We start from the raw sequence: 25,058 nt of genomic DNA on the forward strand, positions 1-25,058 counted from the left end.
TGGCAAATAGATGGGGAAAGAATGGAAACAATGAGAGACTTTATTTTAAGGGGCTCCAAAATCACTGCAGATGGTGACTTCAGCCATGAAATTAAAAGATGCTTGCTCCTTGGGGAAAAAAAAAAACTATGACCAACTTAGACAGCATATTAAAAGCAGAGACATTACTTTGCTAGCAAAGGTCCATCTAGTAAAAGCTATGGTTATTCCAGTAGTCATGTATGGATGTGAGAGTTGGACTATAAAGAAAGCTGAGGGCTGAAGAATTGATGCTTTTAAGTTGTGGTGTTGGAGAAGACTCTTGAGAGTCCCTTGGACTGCAAGGAAATCCAACCAGTCCATCCTAAAGGAAATCAGTCCTGAATATTCACTGGAAGGACTGATACTGAAGCTGAAACTCCAATACTTTGGACACCAGATGCGAAGAATGGACTCATTGAAAAAGACCCTGATGCTGAGAAAGATTGAAGGCAGAAGGCGACGACAGAGGATGGCATCACTGACTCTATGGACATGAGTTTGAGCAAGTTCTAGGAGTTGCTGATGGACAGGGAAGCCTGGTGTGCTGCAGTCCATGGGGTTGCAAGAGTCGGACTTGACTGAGTGACTGAACTGAGCCTCTCTTGTTGCAGAGCGTGGGCTCTAGGGCACGTGGGCTTCAGTAGTGGCAGTGCTCATACTCAATTAGCTTTTTATCTGAATTTCCCCTTAGTTCCTTTTTAAGAAAACAAACAACAACAACAAAAGAACTTCTCTTGTTGTCCAGTGGCTAAGGATCCACTTTGCAATGCAGGGGATGCAGGTTCCATCTCTGCTCAGGGAACTAAGATACCACCTGCTGCAGATCAATGAAGCCTCCATGCCACAGCTAGGACCAAATGCAGCCAAATAAATAAGCAAATAAAACAAAAAACCCAGCACTTTCCTGGTGGTACAGTGGATAAGAATCTGCCTGCCAATGCAAGGGACATGGGTTCGATTTCTGGTGCAGGAAGATTTCACATACTGCTGGGCAACTAAGCCCAGGTACCACAACTACTGAGCCCGCATGCCTTGGAGACCAAGCGCCCTTACAGCCCATGTGCCATAGAGCCCTTTCTCCACAAGAGAAGTCACTTCAGTGAGAAGCCTGAACACTGCAACTAGAGAGTAGCCCCCAGCTTGCTGCAACTAGAGAAAGCCCAAATGTAGCAACTAAGATCAAGCACAGCCAAAAGTAAAAAATAACTTTTTAAAAAAGAAATGTTTTAACAGTTTTATTGAGGTGTAACATATAATAAACTACACATTTTTTAAAGCATACGATTTGACACATTTTTACCTATTCATACACTCCTGAGGCCATCACCACAGTCAAAAGAATGAACATATTCTTCACCTCCAAAAGATTCCTCTTGTTCCTTCACCAAGCATGTGCTTTGAAAAGATTTCTCCCAATCTTTTCATTATCTTAGCAGTGTTTTTTTAAAGCATAAGTTTTATAAATTATGTTAAATTTCAAGTTATTTATTTGTTATTTGTTGTTGTTGTTTTTTACTTTAAAAATTAGTAAATTACTAAATTGTGGCATTTAATAAAAAAAAAATATTTTTTACTTTTGGCTGTGCTTGATCTTAGTTGCTACACTTGGGCTTTCTCTAGTTAGATGCCTTTGTATCTAAGAAATCTTTGCCTAACAGGTCACAAGATTTTCTCTTATTTTTCTTCTTGAAGTTCTATAGTTTTAGGTTTTTTCATTTAGATCTACAATCTGTCTTGAGCTATTTTCTGTATGTAGTGTGCAGTATGGATTCAAGTTCATTGTTTTGTATACAGATGTCTAGTTGTTCCAGCACCACTTGTTAAAAGGCTATCCTTTCTCCACTACCTTTAAATTGCCTTTGTGCTTTTAAAACATTTTTCTATGTTTACAGAAAAGTTGCAAAAGTAGTACAAACAGTTCCATCACTAAGTCTCCCCAGTGTCAATTTCTTAGTTTTGACAAATAGAGTTACGTAAGATGTAGACATTAGTAGATTACCACTAACTAAATTCTAGGCTTTATTTAGATCCCACTAGTTTTCTCACTAATGTTGTTTTTCTGTTCCAGGATCCAATAGGGGCTATGACATTACATTCATTTTCTTGTCTTCTTATGTTTTCTTGGTTTATACATAAATCAAATAAAAATGCCTTTAGACAAAAGTCTGAAACACAGATTTAGAAAAGAACATTAAGCATTATTCTGAAGTGCTAACAGTTGTGGCTATTAAAATTTTAAAGCAAAAAGCACTTCCTTGGTGGTCCGGTGATTAAGACTCCATGTTCCCAATGCAGGGGGCTGGAGTTTGATCCCTTGTCAAGGAACAAGCCTGCATGCCACAACTGAAGATACTGCATGAAGAAACAGACTCATCGCAGCCAAATAAACTAAAAAAAAGAAAAGAAAAAGGAAGGGCAACTCTATTTAAAAAAAAAGATTTTAAAGCAAAACTGTTTTTTTTTAGAGTTCATAATGAACAGTGGCATTCTTAAATAACAAATATTTCATAGGAATTATCAAAATAGCTGCTGCTTTCAATCCAGGAGCATTTGAGAAAATACTAAAATGAGAAAAGCTAAGTTAACATTTATCCAAATCATGTTTAAAAAATTAATTTTAGAATCAGAAAACATGTATAAAATTAGGTGGTAAATAAGAAAAATCAGACAGCAAGTAATAGCCCATTACTGGAGATTTTATTTAAGATGTGACAGCCCTGATCAGTTGTTGACTGTTGTGTAATATGGTTAATACAAAAAACCTTATGAGTGATTTTTAAGTTTCTTATCAACTGAAAACTAGCTATGGCTTTATTCAACAGAGTGAAGCATGTTCTGGGTGATTTGAACCTGTTGTTGACTGACATTTGTGGTCAGTTTTATGATAAGAAAGCTATAATGAAAAATGTGAAAAAGAATTCTTTTAAAACATGATCAAATACACAATATGTGCTCTGTCTAGTCTCTTTAAATTCATTGAAGAAAATGTCACTTCTTCACTCCTGGGATTTGTTGAGTTGGATTCAACATTTTGCAACTATTATTTCTATTCTTTTCAGGTCCATCTGGCAGATGAAGTATTTTAAACATGCATGCCAACTTACATGATCTACCCATGATAAAGCTGTCCAAATATTGCAACAGGCGTTCAAAAACATGCTAAGGTCTCTGAACTATATTTTCAAAGATTTTAAGAGAAAACTGACAATAAAGAAAGTGCAACATGTTTTTTTTCTAAAAGTTGATAAAGCTCAAATAAACCATTACAATTTTTAGACAAGCATAAATTTATAGGAAAGTTTAAAGAGAATGTAATAAAGAACTATTCTCTCTGAATCATGTCAGAATGAATTGCTGAACTCATGCCCATTATATTAGGTGTATTCTTATCAAATTATTTATTTTTAATGGAAGGATAATTGCTTCACAGTATTGGGTTGGTTTCTGCCAAACATCAACATGAATCAGCTGTGGGTATACCAATGTCCCCTCTCTCTTGAACATCCCTCCCACCTCCCTCCCCACCCCACAACTCTAGGTTGTTACAGAGCCCTGGTTTGAGTTCCCTGAGATGTATTCTTAGAAACAACAACATTCTCCTACGTAACCACAATCAAAATCAGAGAACACTGATACTTTACTAACAACTCAAGCCCTATTCAAGTGTTTATAATTGTCCTGTTTTGGAGAAAAAGAATCCAGTTTACCATCACACATCACACATTGACTTTGCCAATGTCTCTTTAGTCCGTTCAGGCTATAACAGTTCCTAAGTATTTCTTGACTTTTATGACTTTGACAATTTTGAAATCACAGTAATTTATTTTGTAGAAATGTTCCCCAATTTCAGTTAGTCGACTTTTCCTCATGACTGGATTCAGGTTGTGTATCTTAGGCAGGAATATTACAGATACTAGACTGTCTTCTTTTCAATGCATCCTAACAGTTAGCACATGGCTTTCATTTGTCCCATTACTGATGATAATCACTTTGATCACTTCAACTAAGGCAGTGTCTATAAGGCACTTCCAGTATAAAACTGTTTTTCCCTTGATCATTAGTAAGAACTTTGTGTGGAGATATTTGAAACTATGCCAATAATCCATTCCTTCTCAATTCACCCATAAGTTCAGTTTATTTGTTTATATCTATATAAGCTCATACTTATTTTTACAGTGTGGTTCATAAAAGTTCATAAAGTTCATAAAAACTCATACAGTTCAATTGGGTCACTCAGTCGTGTTTGATCTCTTGCGACTCCATGGACAGCAGCACCACAGGCTTACCTGTCCATCTCCAATTCCCGCAGTTCACTCAAACTCATGTCCATTGAGTCGGTGATGCCATCCAACTGTCTCATTCTCTGTCATCTCCTTCTCCTCCCGCCTTCAATCTTTCCCAGCATCAGGGTCTTTTCAAATAGTCAGTTCTTCACATCAGGTGGCCAAAGTATTGGAGCTTCAACTTCAGTATAAGTCCTTCCAATGAATATTCAGGACTGATTTCCTTTAGGATGGACTGGTTGGATCTCCTTACAATCCAAGGGACTCACAAGAGTCTTCTCCAACACCACAGTTCAAAAGCATCAATTCTTTGGCGCTCAGCTTTCTTCACCGTCCAACTCTCACATCCATACATGACTACTGGAAAAACCATAGTTTTGACTACACAAACCTTTGCTGGTAAAGTAATATCTCTGCTTTTTAATATGCTGTCTAGGTTGGTCATAGCTTTCTTCCAAGGAGTAAGTGCCTTTTAATTTCATGGCTGCAGTCACCATCTGCAGTGACTTTGGAGCCCAAGAAAACAAAGTCTGCCACTATTTCCATTGTTTCCCCATCTATTTGCCATGAAGTGATGGGACCTGATGCCATGATCTTAGTTTTCCGAATGTTGTTTTAAGCCAAATTTTTCACTCTCCTCTTTCACTTTCATCAAGAGGCTCTTTAGTTCATTGCTTTCTGCCATAAGGGTGATGTCATCTGCATATCTGAGGTTATTGATAATTCTCCCAGCAATCTCGATTCCAGCTTGTGCTTCATCCAGCCCAGCATTTTGCATGATGTATTCTGCATATAAGTTAAATAAGCAGGGTGACAACATACAGCCTTGATGTACTCCTTTCCCTATTTTGAACTAGTCTGTTGTTCCATGTCCAGTTCTAAACTGTTGTTTCCTGACCTGCATATAGATTTCTCAAGAGGCAGGTCAGGTGGTCTGGTATTCCCATCTCTTTCAGAATTTTCCAGTTTGTTGTGATCCACACAGTCAAAGGTTTTGGTGTAGTCAATAAGGAAGAAGCAGATGTTTTTCTGGAACTCTCTTGCTTTTTCGATGATCCAACAGATGTTGGCAATTTGATCTCTGGTTCATCTGCCTTTTCTAAATCCAGTTTGAATATCTGGAAGTTCACGGTTCACATAGTGTTGAAACCTGGCTTGGAGAATTTTGAGCGTTACTTTGCTAGTGTATGAGATGAGTGCAATTGTGTGGTGGTTTGAACATTCTTTGGCATTGCCTTTCTTTGGGATTGGAATGAAAACTGACATTTTCCAGTCCTGTGGCTACTGCTGAGTTTTCCAAATTTGCTGGCATATTGAGTGCGGCACTTTCACAGAATCATCTTTCAGGATTTGAAATAGCTCAACTGGAATTCCATCACCTCCACTAGCTTTGTTCATAGTGATGCTTCCTAAGGCCCACTTGACTTTGTGTTCCAGGATGTCTGGCTCTAAGTGAGTGATCACACCATTGTGATCATCTGGGTCATGAAAATATTTTTTGTATAATTTTTCTGTGTATCCTTGCCACCTCGTCTTAATATCTACTGCTTCTGTTAGGTCCATACCATTTCTGTCCTTTATTGTGCTCATCTTTGCATGAAATGTTCCCTTGGTATCTCTAATTTTCTTGAAGAGAACTCTAGTCTTTCCCATTCTATTGTTTTCCTCTGTTTCTTTGCATTGATCACTGAGGAAGGCTTTTTTATCTCTCTGTGCTATTCTTTGGAACTCTGCATTCAAATGGGTATAGCTTTCCTTTTCTCCTTTTCCTTTCACTTCTCTTCTTTTTGTATCTATTTGTAAGGCCTCCTCAGACAACTATTTTGCCTTTTTGCATTTCTTTTTCTTGAGGATGGTCTTGATCACTGCCGCCTGTACAGTGTCATGAACCTCCATCCATAGTTCTTCAAATACTCTATCAGATCTAATCCCTTGAATCTATTTGTCACTTCCACTGTATCATAAGGGATCTGATTTAGGTCATATCTGAGTGGTCTAATGGTTTTCCCTACTCTTTTCAATTTCAGTCTGAATTTGGCAATAAGGAATTCATGATCTGAGCCATAGTCAGCTCCCAGTCTTGTTTTTGCTGACTGTATAGACCTTCTCCATCTTTGGCTGAAAGAATATAATCAATCTGATTTCGGTGTTGACCATCTGGTGATGTCCATGTGTAGTGTCTTCTCTTATGTTGTTGGAAGAGGATGTTTGCTATGACCAGTGCATTCTCTTGGCAGAACTCTGTTAGACTTTAATCTGCTTCATTTTGTACTCCAAGGCCGAATTTGCCTGTTATTCCAGGTATCTCTTGACTTCCTACTTTTGCATTCCAGTCCCCTATAAGGAAGAGTAAATCTTTTTTTGGGTATTAGTTCTAGAAGGTCTTGTATGTCTTGATAGAACTGTTCAGCTTCAGCTTCTTTAGCATTACTGGCTGGGGCATAGACTTGAATTGCTGTAATATTGAATGATTTGCCTTGGAAATGAACGGATCATTCTGTCGTTTTTGAGATTGCATCCAAGTACTGCATTTCAGACTCTTGTTGACTCTGATGACTACTCCATTTCTTCTAAGGGATTGTTGCCCACAGTAGTAGATATAATGGTCACCTGAGTTAACTTCACCCATTCCAGTCCATCTTAGTTCTCTGATTCCTAAAGTGTCGATGTTCGTTCTTGCCATCTCCTGTTTGACCACTTCTAATTTGCCTTGATTCATGGACCTAACATTCCAGGTTCCTATGCAATATTGCCCTTTACAGCATCGGACCTTGCTTCTATCACCAGTCACATCCACAAGTGGGTGTTGTTTTTGCTTTGGCTCTGTCTCTTCATTCTTTCTGGAGTTATTTCTCCACTGATCTCCAGTAGCATATTGGGCACCTACTGACCTGGGGAGTTCATCTTTCAGGGTCCTATCTTTTTGCCTTTTCATACTGTTCATGGGGTTCTGAAGGCAAGAATACTGAAGTGGTTTGCCATCCCCTTCTCCAGTAGACCACATTTTGCCAGAACTCTCCACCATGACCCATCCATCTTTGGTGGTCTTACATGGCATGGCTCCTAGTTTCATTGAGTTAGACAAGGTTGTGGTCCATGTGGTCAGTTTGATTAGTTTTCTCTGATTTTTTTTTTTTCATTCTGTTGGCCCTCTGATGGATAAGGATAAGAAGCTTCTGGAAGCTTCCTGATGGGAGAGACTGACTGAGGGGGAAACTGGGTCTTGTTCTGATGGGTGGGGCTACACTCAGTAACTCTTTAATCCAATTTTCTGTTGATGGGCGGGGCTGTGTTCCCTCCCTCTTCTTTGACCTGAGGCCAAACTATGGCAGCAATGAAGATAATGGCAACCTCCTTCAAAAGATCCCGTGCAGGCACTGCTGCGCTCAGTGCCCCCAACCCTGCAGCAGGCCACCGCTGACCCCTGCCTCTGCTGGAGACTCCTGGACACTCACGGGCAAGTCTGGCTCAGTCTGTTTTGGGGTCACTGCTCCTTTCTCCTGGGTCCTGGTGCATACAAGGTTTTGTTTGTGCCCTCCAAGAGTCTGTTTACCAGTCCTGTGTAAGTTCTGGCGGCTCTGTGGTGGGGTTAATGTGACCTCCTCCAAGAGGGCTTACGCCAGACCAGGTCTGCTGCACCCAGAGCCCCCGCCCCTGCAGCAGGCCACTGCTGACCCGGACCTCCACAGGAGACGCTCACACACAGTTCTGTCTCAGTCTCTGTGGGGTCTCTGAGTCCTGGTGTGCACAACGTTTGTTTGAGCCCTCCGAGTGTCTCTGGGGGGTATGGGGTTTGATTCTAAATGTGATTTTGCCCCTCCTACTGTCTTGCTGGGGCTTCTCTTTTGCCCCTAGACATGAGGTATCTTGTTTTGGTGGGATCCAACATTCTCCTGTCAACGGTTGTTCAGCAGCGAGTTGTAATTTTGGAGTTCTCAAATGAGAAGATGAGCGCACATCCTTCTACTCTGCCATCTTCCTCCACCATGGCCACCTTGGCCGAAAGACTGGTGCAGAAACTATAGCAAGAGGAGGAAGTTTGGGGAGATCGATGGTGGGGCACCAGGTCCAGGGAGGCAAGGAAATGCACTGGAAGCCTGGTTAGCAGTCCTCTGCATGCCCAGTCTCATCCGCTCACTCGCTCCACCAAGAGGGGGCCAGGCTAAGGGCCGGTGGCACCCAAGGCTGCAGTGGAGGTGCCCAGCCGGCAGGCCGGCCAGCCAGCTGCCTTGGCCCCTGAGGGGGAGAGCACAGGGCAGGAGCTAGACAAGAGGGTCATGCTTTCTCTCCCTCAGAAGCTAGCAAAATCTTTATCACTTTTTTTTTTTTTTTTTTTGCAGTTAACTGTATTCACAACATTCACTGTTGTGCAATAGGTCTCTAGAACTTTTCTTTAAAAAGTGAACCTCATATCCACCCAAAAACAACCTTCTATTTCTCTCTCCTACAAGCTCCTGGCAACCAATAGAAATGACTTTCCATTTCCATTATTTTTATGGGAAATTTGGAATCATAATTTTCACTGGGGACGAAACTAGATGTTTCATGAAAGTGGAGTAATACAGTACTTTTCCTTTTGTGACTGGATTAACTCAGGGTAACATCCTCAAGTTTCATTCATTTTGCAGCATGACAGGATTTCCTTCTTTTTTAAGACAGTAATATTCCATTGTTGTTTTTGTGGTCCACTGTTATAGCAGTGAAAGGAAACAAATACAGAATGTGTCTCCCCTGTCCCCTTGTTCTTCTCAGTTCAGTTCAGCCACTCAGTCGTGTCCAACTCTTTGCAACCCTATGGACTGCAGCATGCCAGGCCTCCCTGTCCATCACCTTGCAGTCCAAGGGACTCTCAAGAATCTTCTCCAACACCACAGTTCAAAAGCATCGATTCTCCAGTGCTCAGCTTTCTTTATAGTTCAACTCTCACATCCATACATGACTACTAGAAAACTCCAGTAGCTTTGACTAGACAGACCTTTGTCAGCAAAGTAATATCTCTGCTTTTTAATATGCTGTCTAGGTTGGTCATAGCCTTTCTTCCGAGGAGCAAGTGTCTTTTAATTTCATGGCTGCAGTCATCGTCTGCAGTGACTTTGGAACCCAAAAAATAAAGTCTCTCACTGTTTCCATTGTTTCCCCATCTATTTGCTGGTTCTAAATAGAAGATAGAAGGCACTTCGGTTCTTTCAGTTACCAAATTCATTCTCCACTTCTACAAAGGAGTTCTATCATTAGAACCACCTACATGATTTCCCCAAAAGAACTAGATTCTAATTTCATATGCTAACTCACAAATTATCCTGAATAAATAAATAAATATATATAAGGAGTATATCTGTGTGCATGCTCAGTCACTCAGTTTTGTCTGACTCTGTAACCCCATGGCTTGTAGTGTACCAGGCTCCTCTGTCCATGGGATTTTTCAGGCAAGAAAAATGGAGTGGGTTGACATTTCCTTTTCCAAGGGATCTTCCCCACCCAAGTAAATGGAGGCAAATAAACTTCTCCATAGTGTAAGTATGACTGCAATATGTAAGACCAGAGTTATTGTGAGAGTTTGTGTCCCTGCCAAGTGCTTGCACTGCTAGAAACATAGGCTCTTTTTAAGTAGATAGACACAAATATCTGGTAAAAGTTCATTATTCCCTTCAAGTCCCCTGTGAGGACACAGGCTTACTATGTGAGAACAAATGGAAGCTCCATTGTTAAGTCTATGGAGTCTTGATGAGGTCATTATTCCAAGACTTTACATACTCTTACCACTCCCTGACTAGTAGTCGCTCACTGGGAGGTGGATATCTTGTAAAAATGTGGGCTCCTTGTGGAGGCTTCAATTATATACAAGGTAACATGTGGAAGATTACCTTTCAAATGTGGCTTGGCCATTCCTGAATACAACATGACACTAAGTTTGGTAAGACTCCAGACATCCACTGATTAATAACATGCCCTTCTAGTTACTTCCCATTTCTTTGCTTTTTACAACACTACTCTTTTAAGAACTTTCTCTCCAACCATTTCCTCCTGAATTCACTCCAATCATCATTTGATCTTCAACGTTCCATTAAAATCATTCCACTCAAAGTCACCAATAAATTAAAGATGTCAGACCAAAAGGTCAATTCAGTCTTCATTTTATCAAAACCCTCAGGAGCATGTGGCACACGTCACTCCCTATTTTGTGCAACTTGGTTTCTGAGACACCCAACTTTCCTTTCCCTCTCTCTCTCCCTCCTCCCTTCCTCTACTTTCCTTCCTCTTTATCCCACACTCCTTCCTTGTCCTCCTTGTTTCACCCTCATCCTTCCTTCCTTCCTTCCTCCTTTCTTCTTTGGTTCTCTTACCTCACAAGTTGCTATCTCCTTTTGGTTGCATCATTCTATTTTACCTATTTCTAGGCATAGGAGTCCCCTATGGTTCAGGCTGCTGGCCTTTTTTTCATAACCCATCATTCTGGAAATCTCACCCAGTCCCACTGCTTTAAATACTATTTAGACACTGATATTGCACACAATTGTATCTCTAGCCATAAAATTGTCCTGAATTCCAGATATACACAAACAAATGAGTACTTGCTATCTCCACTTAGTAGTCTAGCCATTTTCTCAAACCCAACATGTCCAGCACAAAACTTTTTATTCCTTCTCTCATGAAAAAACGTTCCCACCCCACCCTCCAGTCTTTATCTCAGTAGAATACGACTCCATTTTTTAAAAATTGTACTATAGAGATATTCTTGATTTCTCTTACATTCACCTTTCATCCATCAACAAGTGAAGTTGACTTTATCCTTAAAATATATTCAGTCTAACTGCTTCATCACTGCTATTACCTCAATCAAACCACTTTAACTTTTAACCTGCACTAATGATGCAAAATCATCCCAATTGTTCTGCCTGCTCCCACAACTGCTCCCTAACAGCTTCTTCTTCAGATAGCGACCAGTGATAAAATGGGGGATTTTGTCACTCTTCTATTCATACCCTTCCACGCTTCCTGTCACAGCATGAGTAAAAGCTAAAATCTTTACCATTCCCTATAAAGCCCTACCCATTCATGCCTCCCAAATACCCCCCAAAACCCATTTCCAAGCATTCTCCTCTTCCTTCATCCTACCCTCCTTTGATGCTTCATTTACCCTTCAGGGCATTCACACTTACTATTCCTTCCATTTGAATGGTCTCCTCCTTGATATACACAAGGTTGACACCCTCACTCTTTTGCATCTCTGTTCAAACTGCACCTTATAAGGGCCTTCCTTGATGAACCTATATTAAAAAAATACCCTGCTTTATTTCACTTAATAACTTTAACACAAATTGGTATATTTGACATTGTCTCTCTCCTCATTAAACATAAGCTCCAAGAGAAGAAAGATGTTATCTGTCACACCCAGGGATACATGTCTAGCTCCTAGATCTGTGGTCAGCACATTTGTCAAAATGAATGAATCTCTCCCACGTGGAGAGAGATGCTAACTATATAATATCCTGATTTGGACAACATATTTGACCTCACATAAACCTCTCTTCCCAAGATATCCTAAATACTGCAGCAATGCCTCTTTGGGGACTAACCCTGAAAAGTGCTCATATAAAAGCACTCAAAAAGTGAAGTTCCTGAGCTATAGCTTCCTTAGCCAAGTTAGCTCCATAACATCCAAAAAGAACTCAGTAACAAGATTGTGTGTGTGTTAGTCACTCAGTCGTGTCCGACTCTTTGTGATCTCATGGACTGTAGCCTTCCAGACTCCTCTCTCCGTGGAGTTCTCCAGGCAAGAATGCTGGAGTGGGTTGCCATTCCCCACTCCAGGATATGCAACCCAGGGACTGAACCCGGGTCTCCTGCATTGCAGGCGGATTCTTTACCACGGAGCCACAAGGGAAGCCCAGCAGAAGACCAGGAGCCCCCAGACTGATGAAAATATCCACTGTTTCAAACAAAAATTATCTTTTCATTTATTCACTAATCTTGACATGAAGGTATTTTTTTTTCCTTGTGGCCCTAGAAGAGTGCCTGGCTTCTAGTAAGCACTCAGTCATTGGTAATTAAGGCCTTTCAAGTATTGGAAGATACTACTCACTGCCACCCACATACCAGCTACCCTAGCCCCCATCTTGGCCTGCATCTAGTGGTAGGTGCTTCCAACACTACGCTAGGGCCCCATTCTCTCTCAAGAAGGCTTGTTCTGGTCATCTCCATCTTAGCTAATTTCTTCAAGAAGCAGACTCCAACTGAAGACATCATTCCAGAATCTGGACTCCGTTAGCATGAATAGCTGTTTTTCAAAACAGTTTTTGAAAAAAAATGATGCACCACATCACATAAGGAATATACAAATGGCTTGGCACAGGTATATTACTTAGTGAAAACCTCACCCAGAATGGCTCTAGGAGGCAGAAAACTCCAGAACAGTCTGCTCAGTGAGGGAGGGTGACTATTCAGTCCACATCCATATGCATTGACTGTATCGCCCACTGCACCCCACCTAAGAAAATGAATACCCAGAATGTACTTTTGTGTAGCCTCACATGTAACTCACATTTCTGAATGCTTATCTTGTTACTGACCATTGTTGGTAACTGCGCTTCTCCCAGCACCCACTCCATTGCCCTGGGACACCGCTGGCCAGGCAGTCAGCTTCCTTTAACCCGTACTGTATTTTAAGGCTGTTCTGAGAGAAAGTTGTATCATAAGCTCACTTCTGACATATATAAACCTTATGTTTTACATTGATGTTATTTGAAAGTTTGAAATAAAACACACCAAAGCAATAGTAGTTTTAAAATATGCTTTTCCAAGCTACACATGCTTCTTTTCTCCTTGTTGACGATCTTATAGAGCAGGAGACTGGTTGTAACATTATCTGTTACCACCACGGCCTCGATGGATTATCTCCCACTTCAAGTCAACTCAAACTCAAATGAATCTTCAGATATAAATATGAAATCAATTGTTTTAAAGTAGCACTTGTAATGTTTTTGGAGATACACCTTAAGTAGCTTAAACACTTGTTAGTAGCATTATCAAGTTATGATGGTAGCTTGATCTAGAATTCAGCTCGACTTGTGTAACAATAGGCTATTTCTACCACTGAAATTTTAATGTGTATTAAATATACCTAAAATGTACATTAACAGTTCAAACCCTATTAACAAATACGATATGCCACCTTAGGAGCCTCCTGCGGCATTCTCCCGTCATTGCATCCCACGGCCTCCCTGCCTCCAAAAATTCTATGCTAAGTGCTATTCATGACTTCTTTGATCTTTTCTACTGTTTTCCTTACATGGGAATCTCTAATACACTCTCAAAATTTTGCCTGTTTTGGAACATCATATGAAAAAATAATACTGTGTGAATTCTTAACTTGCTTCTGTTGTCCATTTTTCTACTGAATTTCTGTCCTCTTATAAATCTGTAGTTTATTATATATTCTTGATATTAATCCTTCGTCAGTTTTATGTGTTTCAAGTATCTTTCCCCACTTTGGGGCTTGTCTTTTCTCTGTCTTTGTGGTATCTTTTAATGAACAGAAGTTCGTAGTTTAATTTATTCACATTTACCAGTATTTTCCTTTATGATTTGTACTTGCATCCTAAGAAATTTTTCTCTAAAAGAGAATTAATTTTTATAAAATAAATAATAATTTTATTCTTATAAAATTATTTTTCTGTTTCCTTCTTAATAGTCTAGCTTTGCCTCTCCCATTAAGCCCACATTTGATCTACCTAGAATTAATATTCATATGTAGTATTTGGTAAGGATCTCATTTATCTATTCCAGTATAATTCATAGCAATTTCCATCTTAGCCTAAAGTCTATTTTTCATATACATATGGTTTCTGATACCTCTATATTGTTCCATGGCCTATTTGTTTATTCCTGTAGAAAGTCTGCACTATCTTATAATAAGCCTTCATATGTGATGGAGCAACTCTTCCCCTGTCTCTTTCTCGGTTATCATTTGCTTTTAATTCCATATAAAGTTTAGAATGAGACTGTCATATCCAGTAAGATTTGAAAAACCTCTTGGAATTTTAATAGGCTTTGAATTAATGCTAAATCACTTTGGAGGCAATTGTCACACTTACTACATTAAACTTTCCTGTTCATGAACTTGATATGTCTGTTGACTTTGGGTCGATATTAGTGCCTTCCATTAAAAGTTTAAAACTTTCTCCAAAAGGGCTTGCACATCTCTTATTAGATTTAATACTAGTTACTTTATATCTGGTTTTCTGTATTGATGCTGATTCTAATACTTTGGCTGTAGAGTCTTTCACACCGTCTCCCATCTTCTGTAAGTAATAACCACTAAGTCCCACTGTCACATTCTCTGGATTGGCTCTTCTGATCCTAAATGGATTACTGCTTGGCTACTGAATCTTCCTAAATTTCTTTCTTCACCCGTAAAATGAGGAACTCCAACGGAATCTGTTTGATGCTTACACTAAAAATACCACAGGGGAAAGTGGCCAGCATGTACTAGTCCCTTCAACTGCTTTCTTCCAAACCAACACATGGTTCTCTTTCTTTGTGTGCTCGTGAAATTTTGCGCATTGTAGTCATTTTGAGTATTCGTTGGGTATGAATTATCTTATTTCCTGACTCTCAAAAGGCAGAAAGAATTTTCCTTGGCTTATATCCCCTTTCTGAATGCCATGTATAGTATTCCAGGCTATACATGGGCATTCAGAAACGGGCTTTTTCTTTTTCTGCCTAGGGTTAAAAAAAAACTGATATCACATAGCTAAGTAAAATTAAGCCCACAATCTTACACCTACCCTGAGAATTCTATTCATAATGATATTAGAATACTATACTCTTCAAAGAGATGTTAAATATATTCCCTGATTAATCTATATATAAATAGAAAATATGTTCCTACAAAATTCCTTCCCTTCTGTTTTTATGTGCACTGAGCAAATTTAGAAAGATTTTCAGCATAAAGAAAGGTTTTATTAACAGCTTTCATCAAAATAATCAGAGTATTATTCTCATCATCACCTGATCTTTTGGTTTGACTGTACTGCTGTGACTTAACAGGAACAATGGAAAAGAAAAGAATTTTCAGATCTTGGATGAGAGTCTGACTTGGATTTTTCAGCTCTTGAGTTTGCCCTTAATCGGCTATATTACTTGGGGTCTGAATGCATACACTTAATTGTTTCCTCAATTACAAGATGAAATTACTAAATTATGACTTACTCTTTTACTTCTTACATAAATTTATCACTAGATGGCAGCACGCTAACATTTAAAAAATTTTTAAATACAATATTTTTAAATGTTTGAGTTTAAAGCTAAGCTAACGTAAAAAAAAAATCACAAAATATTTTAAAAGGTACCAATTTTCACCACTAAAAATCAATATATTTTAAAGCACCTATTACTGAAAAGGATGTGAAGAAATATGCATTTTCACATACAGCTGTGGTGAAGGTTAGAGAGTAACTTCATGTGTCAAAAATTCAATTGTTCAGAAAAACAAACAAAAAAACTCCACAAAAAAATAAAATTAAGAAAAAAAGAAAAAGAAAAAACAAACAAAAATTCAATTGCTCATGCTTATTAAATCAAGCACCACAAGAAACTACTTTTTGGAAAAGATGTGCATTTATTTTTTTTTTTTCACATTTTAAGCAGTATTATTTCCACTTGGAAAATGCAGAAAGCAAATTATTCTAAAGTTGCATGTACAACACAGAAGATTGTTGCCTACTGTGGAAAAAAAAAAAGCATTTATATAGGCATGATGGTCCAAGGAAAAGAAAAGTTGCTTTATTTCAAAACAGTAACTTCCTTATTTTGGAGCACTGGCTAAAAGTTCAATTATTGGTACAAATATTTTGACCTCCTGAGAAATATTTAAGTATATCAGGTGAATTTCCTGAATTTATTTTAAAGGCAGAATTTTTAAACCATAGAAAACAATTAGAAACAATGTATGTCAACAACATGTGTAAAATTAAGCCACAGTTCAAATTTAAGCTAAACAGCCAAACCATGAAAAGCTGCTATCATTTACAACATTGCACATGGTTTCAATAACTTAAAAGTGAATGTATTGTCTTCATATCTCCTAATCGCCCTGGGAAGTGGAACTTTTTTCCCACTAGATTTAAACAATAAGTCCAACTATTTACTTATAGTAGGAGATTCTGCATAACTATAGCTGAGTTTAACAGAAGTATAGAAAAATCATGAAGATACATGAAGCATTTAGAAATGACGACTTCCTTAGAAGATTTACTTATAAAGATATTCATTATAGTATCCTTTATACAAATCAAAAATCTAGTGAAATGACCTGAATATCCAATGATAAGAACTGATTAAAATACCCTCCACATAACCTGCCAATCATGCAGTTGCAAAGGGTCAGACACGACTGAGTCACCGAACAACAACAATAACACATAACCTCGCTGCACAGTTTGTCTATAACACGGACTTATTCACACATTTATGTCCAGGAACTTCTATTACTAATTACTTTCCATGAGACTCAGTGCATGTGTTCCTAAACTGCATCAATAGTAATTTTTCCTGTGATTTCATAGCTTAATATTATGTAACAACAAAACATGAGTGCAAACACAATTTGTTCAAAGAAATTTTTGTTAAATGCTTTAGAAAGACTGGCTAAAGATGAGTTGCTTTAAAAATCACAGTTGGGGCTTGCTTTGGCAGTAATATACAAAAATTGGAATGATACAGATAAGATGAGCATGGTCCCTGCACAAGGATGACCCACAAATTCGTGAAGCATTCTGTATTTTTAGACATGAAAGCCCATTTTATGACATAAAAAAAATCACAGTTGATAAAGAAGTACATTCATTACATAATGAGAAAGGGGTCAATTCTCCAAGAAAACATAACAATTCTTAATGTGTATGTGCCTAACAACAAGTGTCAAACTACAAGAGGCAAAAACAGATAGAATTCAAGGAAAAAATAAATGAATAAAATCATAGTTCACAATGTCATACTATAAACCCAACAAGATGGCTATTATAAGAAAAAGAGAAATAACAAGTTTAATCAAAATGTCTAGAAATTTTCATGCATGGCTCATGGAAATATAAAATGGTACAGCTGTTGTGGGCTTCCCTTATAGCTCAGTCAGTAAAGAATCTGCCTGCAGCGCAGGAGATCCGGGTTCGATTCCTGGGTTGGGAAAATCCCCTGGAGAAGGAAATGGCCACCCTCTCCAGTATACTTGCCTGGAGAATCCCATGGATAGAGGAGGAGCCTGGCAGGCTACAGTCCATGGGGTCGCAAGAGTAAGATATGACTCAGTGACTAAACCACCACCAAAACCACAGTTGTTGTGGAAAAGCTTCAGGGTTCTTGAGCCATCAGGAAGATAGCTGCTATAAAAGGGAGTCTAAAATGATGTTGTACTTGGAGGATTATGCAGAGTCCACAGAGAATTATTTGTAAGATAAAAGGTTACCAGGGCAGTTTGTACAGTAAAGGGGATGATCCAGCAAAGAGGGAGAAACGGAGGACCAGGAAACCCTCAGCCTAAACTGGAGTGGTGAGAGGGCTGTGATGCAGACTGCACGTGGAGACACTGCCATCGGCAGCAGCAAGGCCCTTCATCCCAGTGATGAAGGGGAAGGAAGGGGGGGTGAGCCCAGGGCGAGACGTGAGCTCTGTTATGGTGGCCACAGGGGAGGATTTTATCTGAGTTGCTTCTGTTCTGTCAGAGCTATGGGAGGCTGGGTCGTCTACCAAGAGCAGAGTGTGGAAGGCCAGTGGTTGGCATGTCTGCCGGGACTTTGAAATGGGAGAAGAAGTAAATAGTGACAGTCATTTTGGGGAGTTGGGACACCAACACAGAAGGATTTCAGAGAAGTGACTAAGATGACCAGGCTGATTAGACGGCCCATTTGAGATCTGTGTTTATGAATTAGGTGAGGGAAATTCCCTGGAGATCCGGTGGTTAGGACTCCAGGCTTTCACTGTGGAGGATCCAGGTTCAATCCCTGGTCAGAGAACCAAGATCCCACAAGCCTAGTAGCACGGCCAAAAAAATAAAAAAACAGAGATCTGTCAGCATGCTTATGGATTTTTCTTCAGCAATATTTAGCTATTTTTGGTTTTTGTAAGAGCTTTCTTTTTAAGATGATACACACGCTATCTCTTTATGATTAAATCCATTGAGGAAAAAATGAGTTACTTAATGTGAATGTGCATTCTATGATTAAAGAGAATATACAAACAGAAAAAAAAAATCTAGCTGTTTTGGTACAGGTGAGGACGTAGGAAATACTAACTGTCAGATAATCTTTTTAAGAAAGACAAAGTATAAATTGCAAAGCTTTTACTGAAAAGGTACTTTTTACAGCATTCATGATTTCACACCTGGGATTAACTAGCAAGGATTTCAATACTTACAAACTCTTCTGCTTCTGAATTTGTCATAATGCATGAAACTAAGCTTATAACATTAAGAAAAAACAACAGCTCATCTAATCTGTCTTTATATCATTCATGACAACAAGATGCACAATTGAGTTCTTTAAAAGGACAAAAAGAGATTGACATATAAATTCTGAGCTTATTTTTAAAGCTGTTTAAATGCAACATTTCCAAGACAACATTTAAAACAAAGGTCACACTTTATGAAAACAAAATTCTTAAATCAGACTTTCTTCATTTTTAGTCATTTGGCATTCTGCTCTATTTAACATTTTATATTGCCCAGCAAAAAGTGGTTATCTTTTACTGTTTTTGGAGATGACTGAACAGATGAAGGTGTTACATGACTACTACACGGGTGGGATTTTGCCTAAGATCAATTTGTTTAAAGATATTATTTTGCTATATTTTTGTTGAATATTGGGGAGTACTTGTAGGGTTCAAGATTCAGTCTGTGCTATTTCTTTAAGAACTGAATGTTCTGGTTATATATTTAATAATTAAGATTTTAGACAAATATTCACCAGCATTAGGTCTATTAACAAACTGAAATACACTGTGGGCCTAACATCAAATAATAAACACATGAAGTAAACATTAAGTATCTTAAAAGAAAGACCACATGCTTCTGCTTCTATAAAAAACATTATTTGTTTGAAAGTATGACCTTTCTCTCAACTATTACTTCCTTAATATGAAAAAGAGACAAAATGGGCTGAAGTGAAAACTCCAAGGTTACACTCCACAACCCTGAATGTAACTGGTGAGATCTTGGTTTTGACATCGATTTCTCCAGGCCACCCTGTAGAGCGAGAGATGAAACAAATGGTAATAGGTTTGAAACATAGCATCATTGTATTACATATACTTCAAATCCTTTGGGAAAACAACACAGTTTATCAATATATGAAATAAAAGCTACAGGCAGATCCAAGTATTGCTGTTTATTAACTGGAGATACGTATAGCAAGGACTTCACATCTCCCCCAAACCTTCACTAGGGCACAGAACATCTGAGTGCAAATGTTGAGTCCTGTGTAGTTCACAGCACAAATGCAGAGTGCGTTCCATAAATTCCAAAAATAATGTTAAGATATGACAAGGAATTGGTATAGGGTGGAGAATCTTAAAACGTCTAGAAATTCCCAAAAATAAATTGAGGAGTAAAAGAATAAGATTTTTAATCAGTTAAAGTAGATGGTTTCTATGTTATACACCATTTAGCATGAATCTAAAGCTGCAATTTTCAGGTCTCAGTACCATACTTTGATCCTTGGAAATATTCTCTCACTTCTTTCATAACAATACGATAAAAGAGCTCTCTCCTTTAATACTTAACACACACCACACCCTGTAATGGGAACTAACATAGTGTTGTACATCCATTATATTTCAAACACAAACAAACAAAGCAAGAAAGTGAAAGAAAAAGAGGTCAAATTTGTGGTTACCTCTTGAGGTAACCACAAGAGAATTTGGGTAGAGTGAGGGAAGGGGAATTGGATGAAGGCAGTCAAAGGTAACACAAACTTCCAGCTATAACATAAATAAATACTAGGGATATAATGAACAGCATGGGGCTTCCCTGGTGGCTCAGCAGTAAAGAATTTGCCTGCAATGCAGGAGATACAAATTCAGTCCCTGGGTTAGGAAGATCTCCTGAAGAGGGAAGGGCAAGCTGCCCCAGTATTCTTGCCTGAAATAATCCCATGGACAGAGGAACCTAGCAGGCTACAGTTTATTGATCACAAAAGTCAGACATGACTTCGTGACTAAAGAGCAAAAACAAATATATAGCATGATAAATATAATTAACACTGCTATAGTTTATATATGAAAATTGTTAAAAAAAAAAAGAGAGAGTAAATCCTAAGAATTTTCATCAGACACAAAAATTTTTTTCTTCTATTTCTTTAATTTTGTATCCATGTGAGATAATGGATGTTCACTAAATTAAAGAAATAGGGGGAAAAAATTTTTGTGATACTGTTTCCAGATGTAGGTCAAATCATTATGTTGTACATGTCAATTACATCTCAATAAAACTGAAAGGGGAAAAAAAAACATACCATGCTCTAATGCCTTGTGGATCACTGACAACCCTCTTTGCACATGCTACAGCTTGAGTGATGTCATCTTGCAGCAAAGCTGAAAAAGAGGTGGTGAGAAGTGAAAATAACATTCATAGAAATGTTAAGTTTAGGCTCAGACAGCTTTATTCTCTTAGGCTGAGGAAAGAACAACTAAAATAATGTTCAAGAGTCTGTATATCCGTTGATGTTGGGGGAAACTCTTCATTCCATCCCATTTGGCATCTGTTTCTCATTTACCAAAGTCCTTGGAAGCTCTGGAATTCTTAACTAGCATGATAGAAGATTTTCTTTTTACTAGGCACTATTAAAAAAAAAAAAAAAGACAAACAAGCAGAAACTGGCCTAGCAGGTTTTTGCTCAGCAATTCGATGCTGGAAACTGATCCTAAAGAAATAATAAGAGATGTACTGAAAGATATGTATACAAAGTGTTTCATAGCAATTAATAAAGGGCATAAATGGAACCAGCCTAAATGTTTAACAGTAAGAGTTAGGTTGATACATTATAGAGTATTTATATAGTGAAAGTCTATTCATCTTTAAAAAACAATAAGGATTGGTATTTGTTGACAAAAATAATTTTGTATAATAAAGACAAAATTGTAAAGCAGTAAATATAGTACAATTTCACTTTTGTTGAAAACCACATTGCTTACATGTTCGTATGTGGGTACAAATGTGTATAATATAGCTTTACATTCATGTCCGGGATTGTTGCATATTCCAAAAGAACATATGGAAACCAAAATTTACCAATGGTCATACATGTCTGGCTAGTAAGAATTTTTACTCAATGACAACAGGTTATTCTATAATACAAAATTTTTTTAATAAATTAACTGGCAACAAAAGTATATTCTTAGACTCATCTTCTCTATTAGGATTTTTTATATTTAAAAATTTATCAGTATCAATTCTGCTATATTTCTCCAATATTTCAGGCACTAAAGATTCTACATGCTTTGGGAGATTCAAAAAAAAGGTAGGGGATATATGTGTACCTATGGCTGATTCACACTGAGGTTTGACAGAAAAGAACAAGATTCTGTAAAGCAATTATCCTTCAATAAAAAATATAAATAAATTTTTTAAAAATTAAAAAAAAATTGCACATGTTTTCTCTATTTTAAAAGGAAGTCAATAGAATACTTCTTTCACCCCAATTAAACAAATCTGTAAATTTGTTAGAATGACAATTTTTATATAGGAGCTGTGTTTTTGGAGATTCATTTTAAATAATTTATAAATGAAATGTCATAATGTTTCTAATTCACCTTAAAAATCACTCAGCAAAAAAGAAGTATATATACATATATATACATAAAGAAGTAAATATGCCAAAATGTTAACAACTGTTAAAGTACGTGATGAGCATATTGATGCTTATTATAGTAACATTTCTAATTGTCAGTATAATTAAAATATTTTATAATAAAAAGTAAAAACAATTTTTTTAAAACACCACACATATTCCTCCACTTTAACTAGTAATTCTTTTGTTTTCCAATAAAGGAGGGTAGATTAAAAAAAAAAAGACCATGCAACAAAATTATCGCTAATCCTCCCCAAACAAGGAAAGCAGTAGGAATGGCATTGTTCTTTACAAAAAGCATCAACATGTCCAGTTATGATGAAGTGACAGGTCACTCCAGAAACTCCTGGATGTTAGCAAATAGCATCCTTTTATGATACCAGCTCTTTAATTTCTTACTTAAGAAATTAGGAGGAGGATAATAGAGTTTCTAGATATTAAGATGGAGTTTTTATAGGTCCCTGATGAACCCTTCAAGATTTTTTTATTTCTATTGACTCTTGATTGGAACTATAGGATTGTTCCAATTTTCCCATAAGATTTTATGGAAAAACCTGAATGAACTTTTTGGATAACTAAACAGGTATAACCAGGTGAGTCCTGGGCCATCACTCCACATTATCTTGTCTTACCGCTGCAGGGTATACCACAGGCGTTAACTGCTCCTGGGGTTTTGCCATCATTACACCACCAGTGGCTATTGATTTGAAATATCCCATAGTCAGTGCTTCTGTCTCCACTATTGTAGTTTGTAGCTTGTGTGTTGTAATTGCTTTCCCATCTGGCCAAACACATCCCTGAAAAAAACATACTTTGAGTAATAAAGAGCAAATCATATGACTTACAATTCATAGCATAATCAGTTCTACCTAACTAGTTCTATTTTACTAATGACTTACTCTATAAGTATAAAGATGTATTTTACTTGTAAAGTGTTTTAACACTTTGGTGTTAAAGGTCCCTTCAGAGAATTTTTTTATTAGCCAATGATTTGGTAATACAAATGAAAAAGATAACATATTTTAAAAAATATTAAAATAGCTGTGTCTTCCATTGCTATTACACTTTCCTTACTACTAACACCCAGGTAGGATTGAGCCTAGAACAGAAAAATCAACAGAGATGTTGAGTGGATTTGGTCATTAGCAGCAGATGCATATGCTAATGGAAAAATGCTTTTTATTACAAAAAATAAGGATTTTCTGGGAGAAAGAAAATTTATGATACCAAAGGTGAATTTGGGTATCAAATTATAATCCAGGCAAGAATCATAGAATAGGAAAGGCTGGGTCATCCATCCATCCATCTAGCCATTGGCTAACTCATTCAAAAATAGTTATGGAGGGGAAATATCTGAATTCAATATGAAAACTACAGTGATGACACTGACAAATATGGACTAAAATACAAAGGAAATTTTCCTTAGGGCACATCTTAAATTCTGTGGAAGAAAATGAAAAATAATTAATGAACTAGAGTCAGAATAATAAAATGTTATTTCATGCTGCCTTTCAGGGATCCTTATATAGATACTGATTGAGGGAAAATAGTTCTACTGTCCCTGTTTTAAGAGTTCAATGTAATTTTTAAAAAACTTTGCTGTTAAAAGTGCAATATCATGTTAGGGGGATTAAAAATGAGAAAAATACTGCCTTATTCAGAACCCAAGATCCAAATTAGAAATGGCTAGAGTCAAACAACAAGGGCTTGACAGACAAGTCCCAGGTGCTAAAATATATCTTATAGTCAGTCTGCATGTGCCAGCTGTCAAATTTAGTAGCACTAGAGGAGTTCATGGGGACCTGGTATGCTTAGAATGATATAGAATTTGACCCACCATGCCTCAATCCTTCACCTGGTACATCTGATTCTAAAAGAACAAGTTGATGTTTTTAACCATTGTAAGTGTATAAGCTTTTGGACTGTGTAAGCTTTTGAACTGTGGTGTTGGAGAAGACTCTTGAGAGTCCCTTGGACTGTGAGGAGATCCAACCAGTCCATCCTAAAGGAGATCAGTCCTGGGTGTTCATTGGAAGGACTGATGTTGAAGCTGAAACTCCAATACTTAGGCCATCTGATGCGAAGAGCTGACTCATTGGAAAAGACCCTGATGCTGGGAAAGACTGAAGGCAGGAGGAGAAGGGGAAGACGGAGGAAAAGGGGAGGACAGAGGATGAAATGGTTGGATGGCACCACCAACTCAATGGACATGGGTTTGGATAGACTCTGGGAGCTGGTGATGGACAGGGAGGCCTGGTGTGCTGTGGTTCATGGGGTCATAAAGAGTCAGACACGGCTGAGCGACTGAACTGAACTGAAGTGTATAAACCCTCCAAGAAAGAAAAAAACATTCAAAGACCCTTCCTTTTTGTTCATCCTCTGTTAGTATCTGTTCCACACCTGGCTAACTATTTGAAAGGATGAAAAAGAGTTAACTTACAGTTTGCCAGGCTGACTCCTCTAAAGCCATCCATTCCAAGTCTTTTCAGAGTTCTGGCAAGCTCACATCGCTCAAAGACCTTGCCCTGGGCAGCAACAGGGAGGAGGAGAAGCCCCAGAATAAGGAGAGCCTTCATGTCGACTGAGAAGCCAGACCTCCAGGCTGAGCCAGGGGAGCTGGCCCTGCTTTTTAACATGTTTTCACTTCCTTCTTATGCAACTGGTTTGGGAGCTCCACTCTCTGAGACATGTGGAAAACAGGAAATGTTTATTGGTTCACTAACTTCAAACTTTTCTTTCTTATTTTTGAAGAGGGACATTCTGATGATCTAAGAATTAATCTGCAATAAAATAGTGAAATGACATTGCTTAAAGACATTGCTCAGGACTAATTGGGATTAGCACTATTGCCAAAATAGAAACTTCCTCCTATTTTATTATGAATTTGAGCAAGTATAAAGAAAAAAAATCTGAA

At 37.9% G+C, this 25,058-nt stretch overlaps 1 protein-coding gene and 1 non-coding gene across 2 annotated transcripts; one reads left to right on the forward strand and one right to left on the reverse strand.

The window, feature by feature from the left end:
• Window positions 1-16,986: 16,986 nt before the first annotated feature.
• Window positions 16,987-17,090, forward strand: LOC122686156. Its single transcript, XR_006338635.1, has one exon. It is a non-coding gene; the product is annotated as a U6 spliceosomal RNA (small nuclear RNA).
• A 1,537-nt stretch (window positions 17,091-18,627) lies between these two features.
• On the reverse strand, window positions 18,628-24,783 carry LOC122683739 (lysozyme C, kidney isozyme). Its single transcript, XM_043887561.1, has 4 exons — window positions 24,585-24,783; window positions 22,777-22,941; window positions 20,810-20,888; window positions 18,628-19,542 (listed from the first exon to the last, which is right to left on the reverse strand). Exons 1-4 carry the CDS (start codon window positions 24,778-24,780, stop codon window positions 19,476-19,478), a joined length of 507 nt encoding a protein of 168 aa, XP_043743496.1. The 5' UTR covers window positions 24,781-24,783; the 3' UTR covers window positions 18,628-19,475.
• Window positions 24,784-25,058: the final 275 nt, after the last annotated feature.

Source organism: Cervus elaphus, chromosome 3 (assembly GCF_910594005.1).
Source record: "Cervus elaphus chromosome 3, mCerEla1.1, whole genome shotgun sequence".
NCBI lineage: Eukaryota > Metazoa > Chordata > Mammalia > Artiodactyla > Cervidae > Cervus > Cervus elaphus.

Excerpts from the sequence above, each read along its gene's own strand:
- LOC122683739 (XM_043887561.1), bottom strand. The coding sequence starts at position 24,780 with ATGTTAAAAAGCAGGGCCAGCTCCCCTGGCTCAGCCTGGAGGTCTGGC. Across the intron at positions 20,889-22,776 it reads CTGTGGTATACCCTGCAGCG|CTTTGCTGCAAGATGACATC; the intron begins GTAAGACAAGAT and ends CCTCTTTTTCAG. Across the intron at positions 19,543-20,809 it reads CCACAAGGCATTAGAGCATG|GGTGGCCTGGAGAAATCGAT; the intron begins GTATGTTTTTTT and ends CTCGCTCTACAG.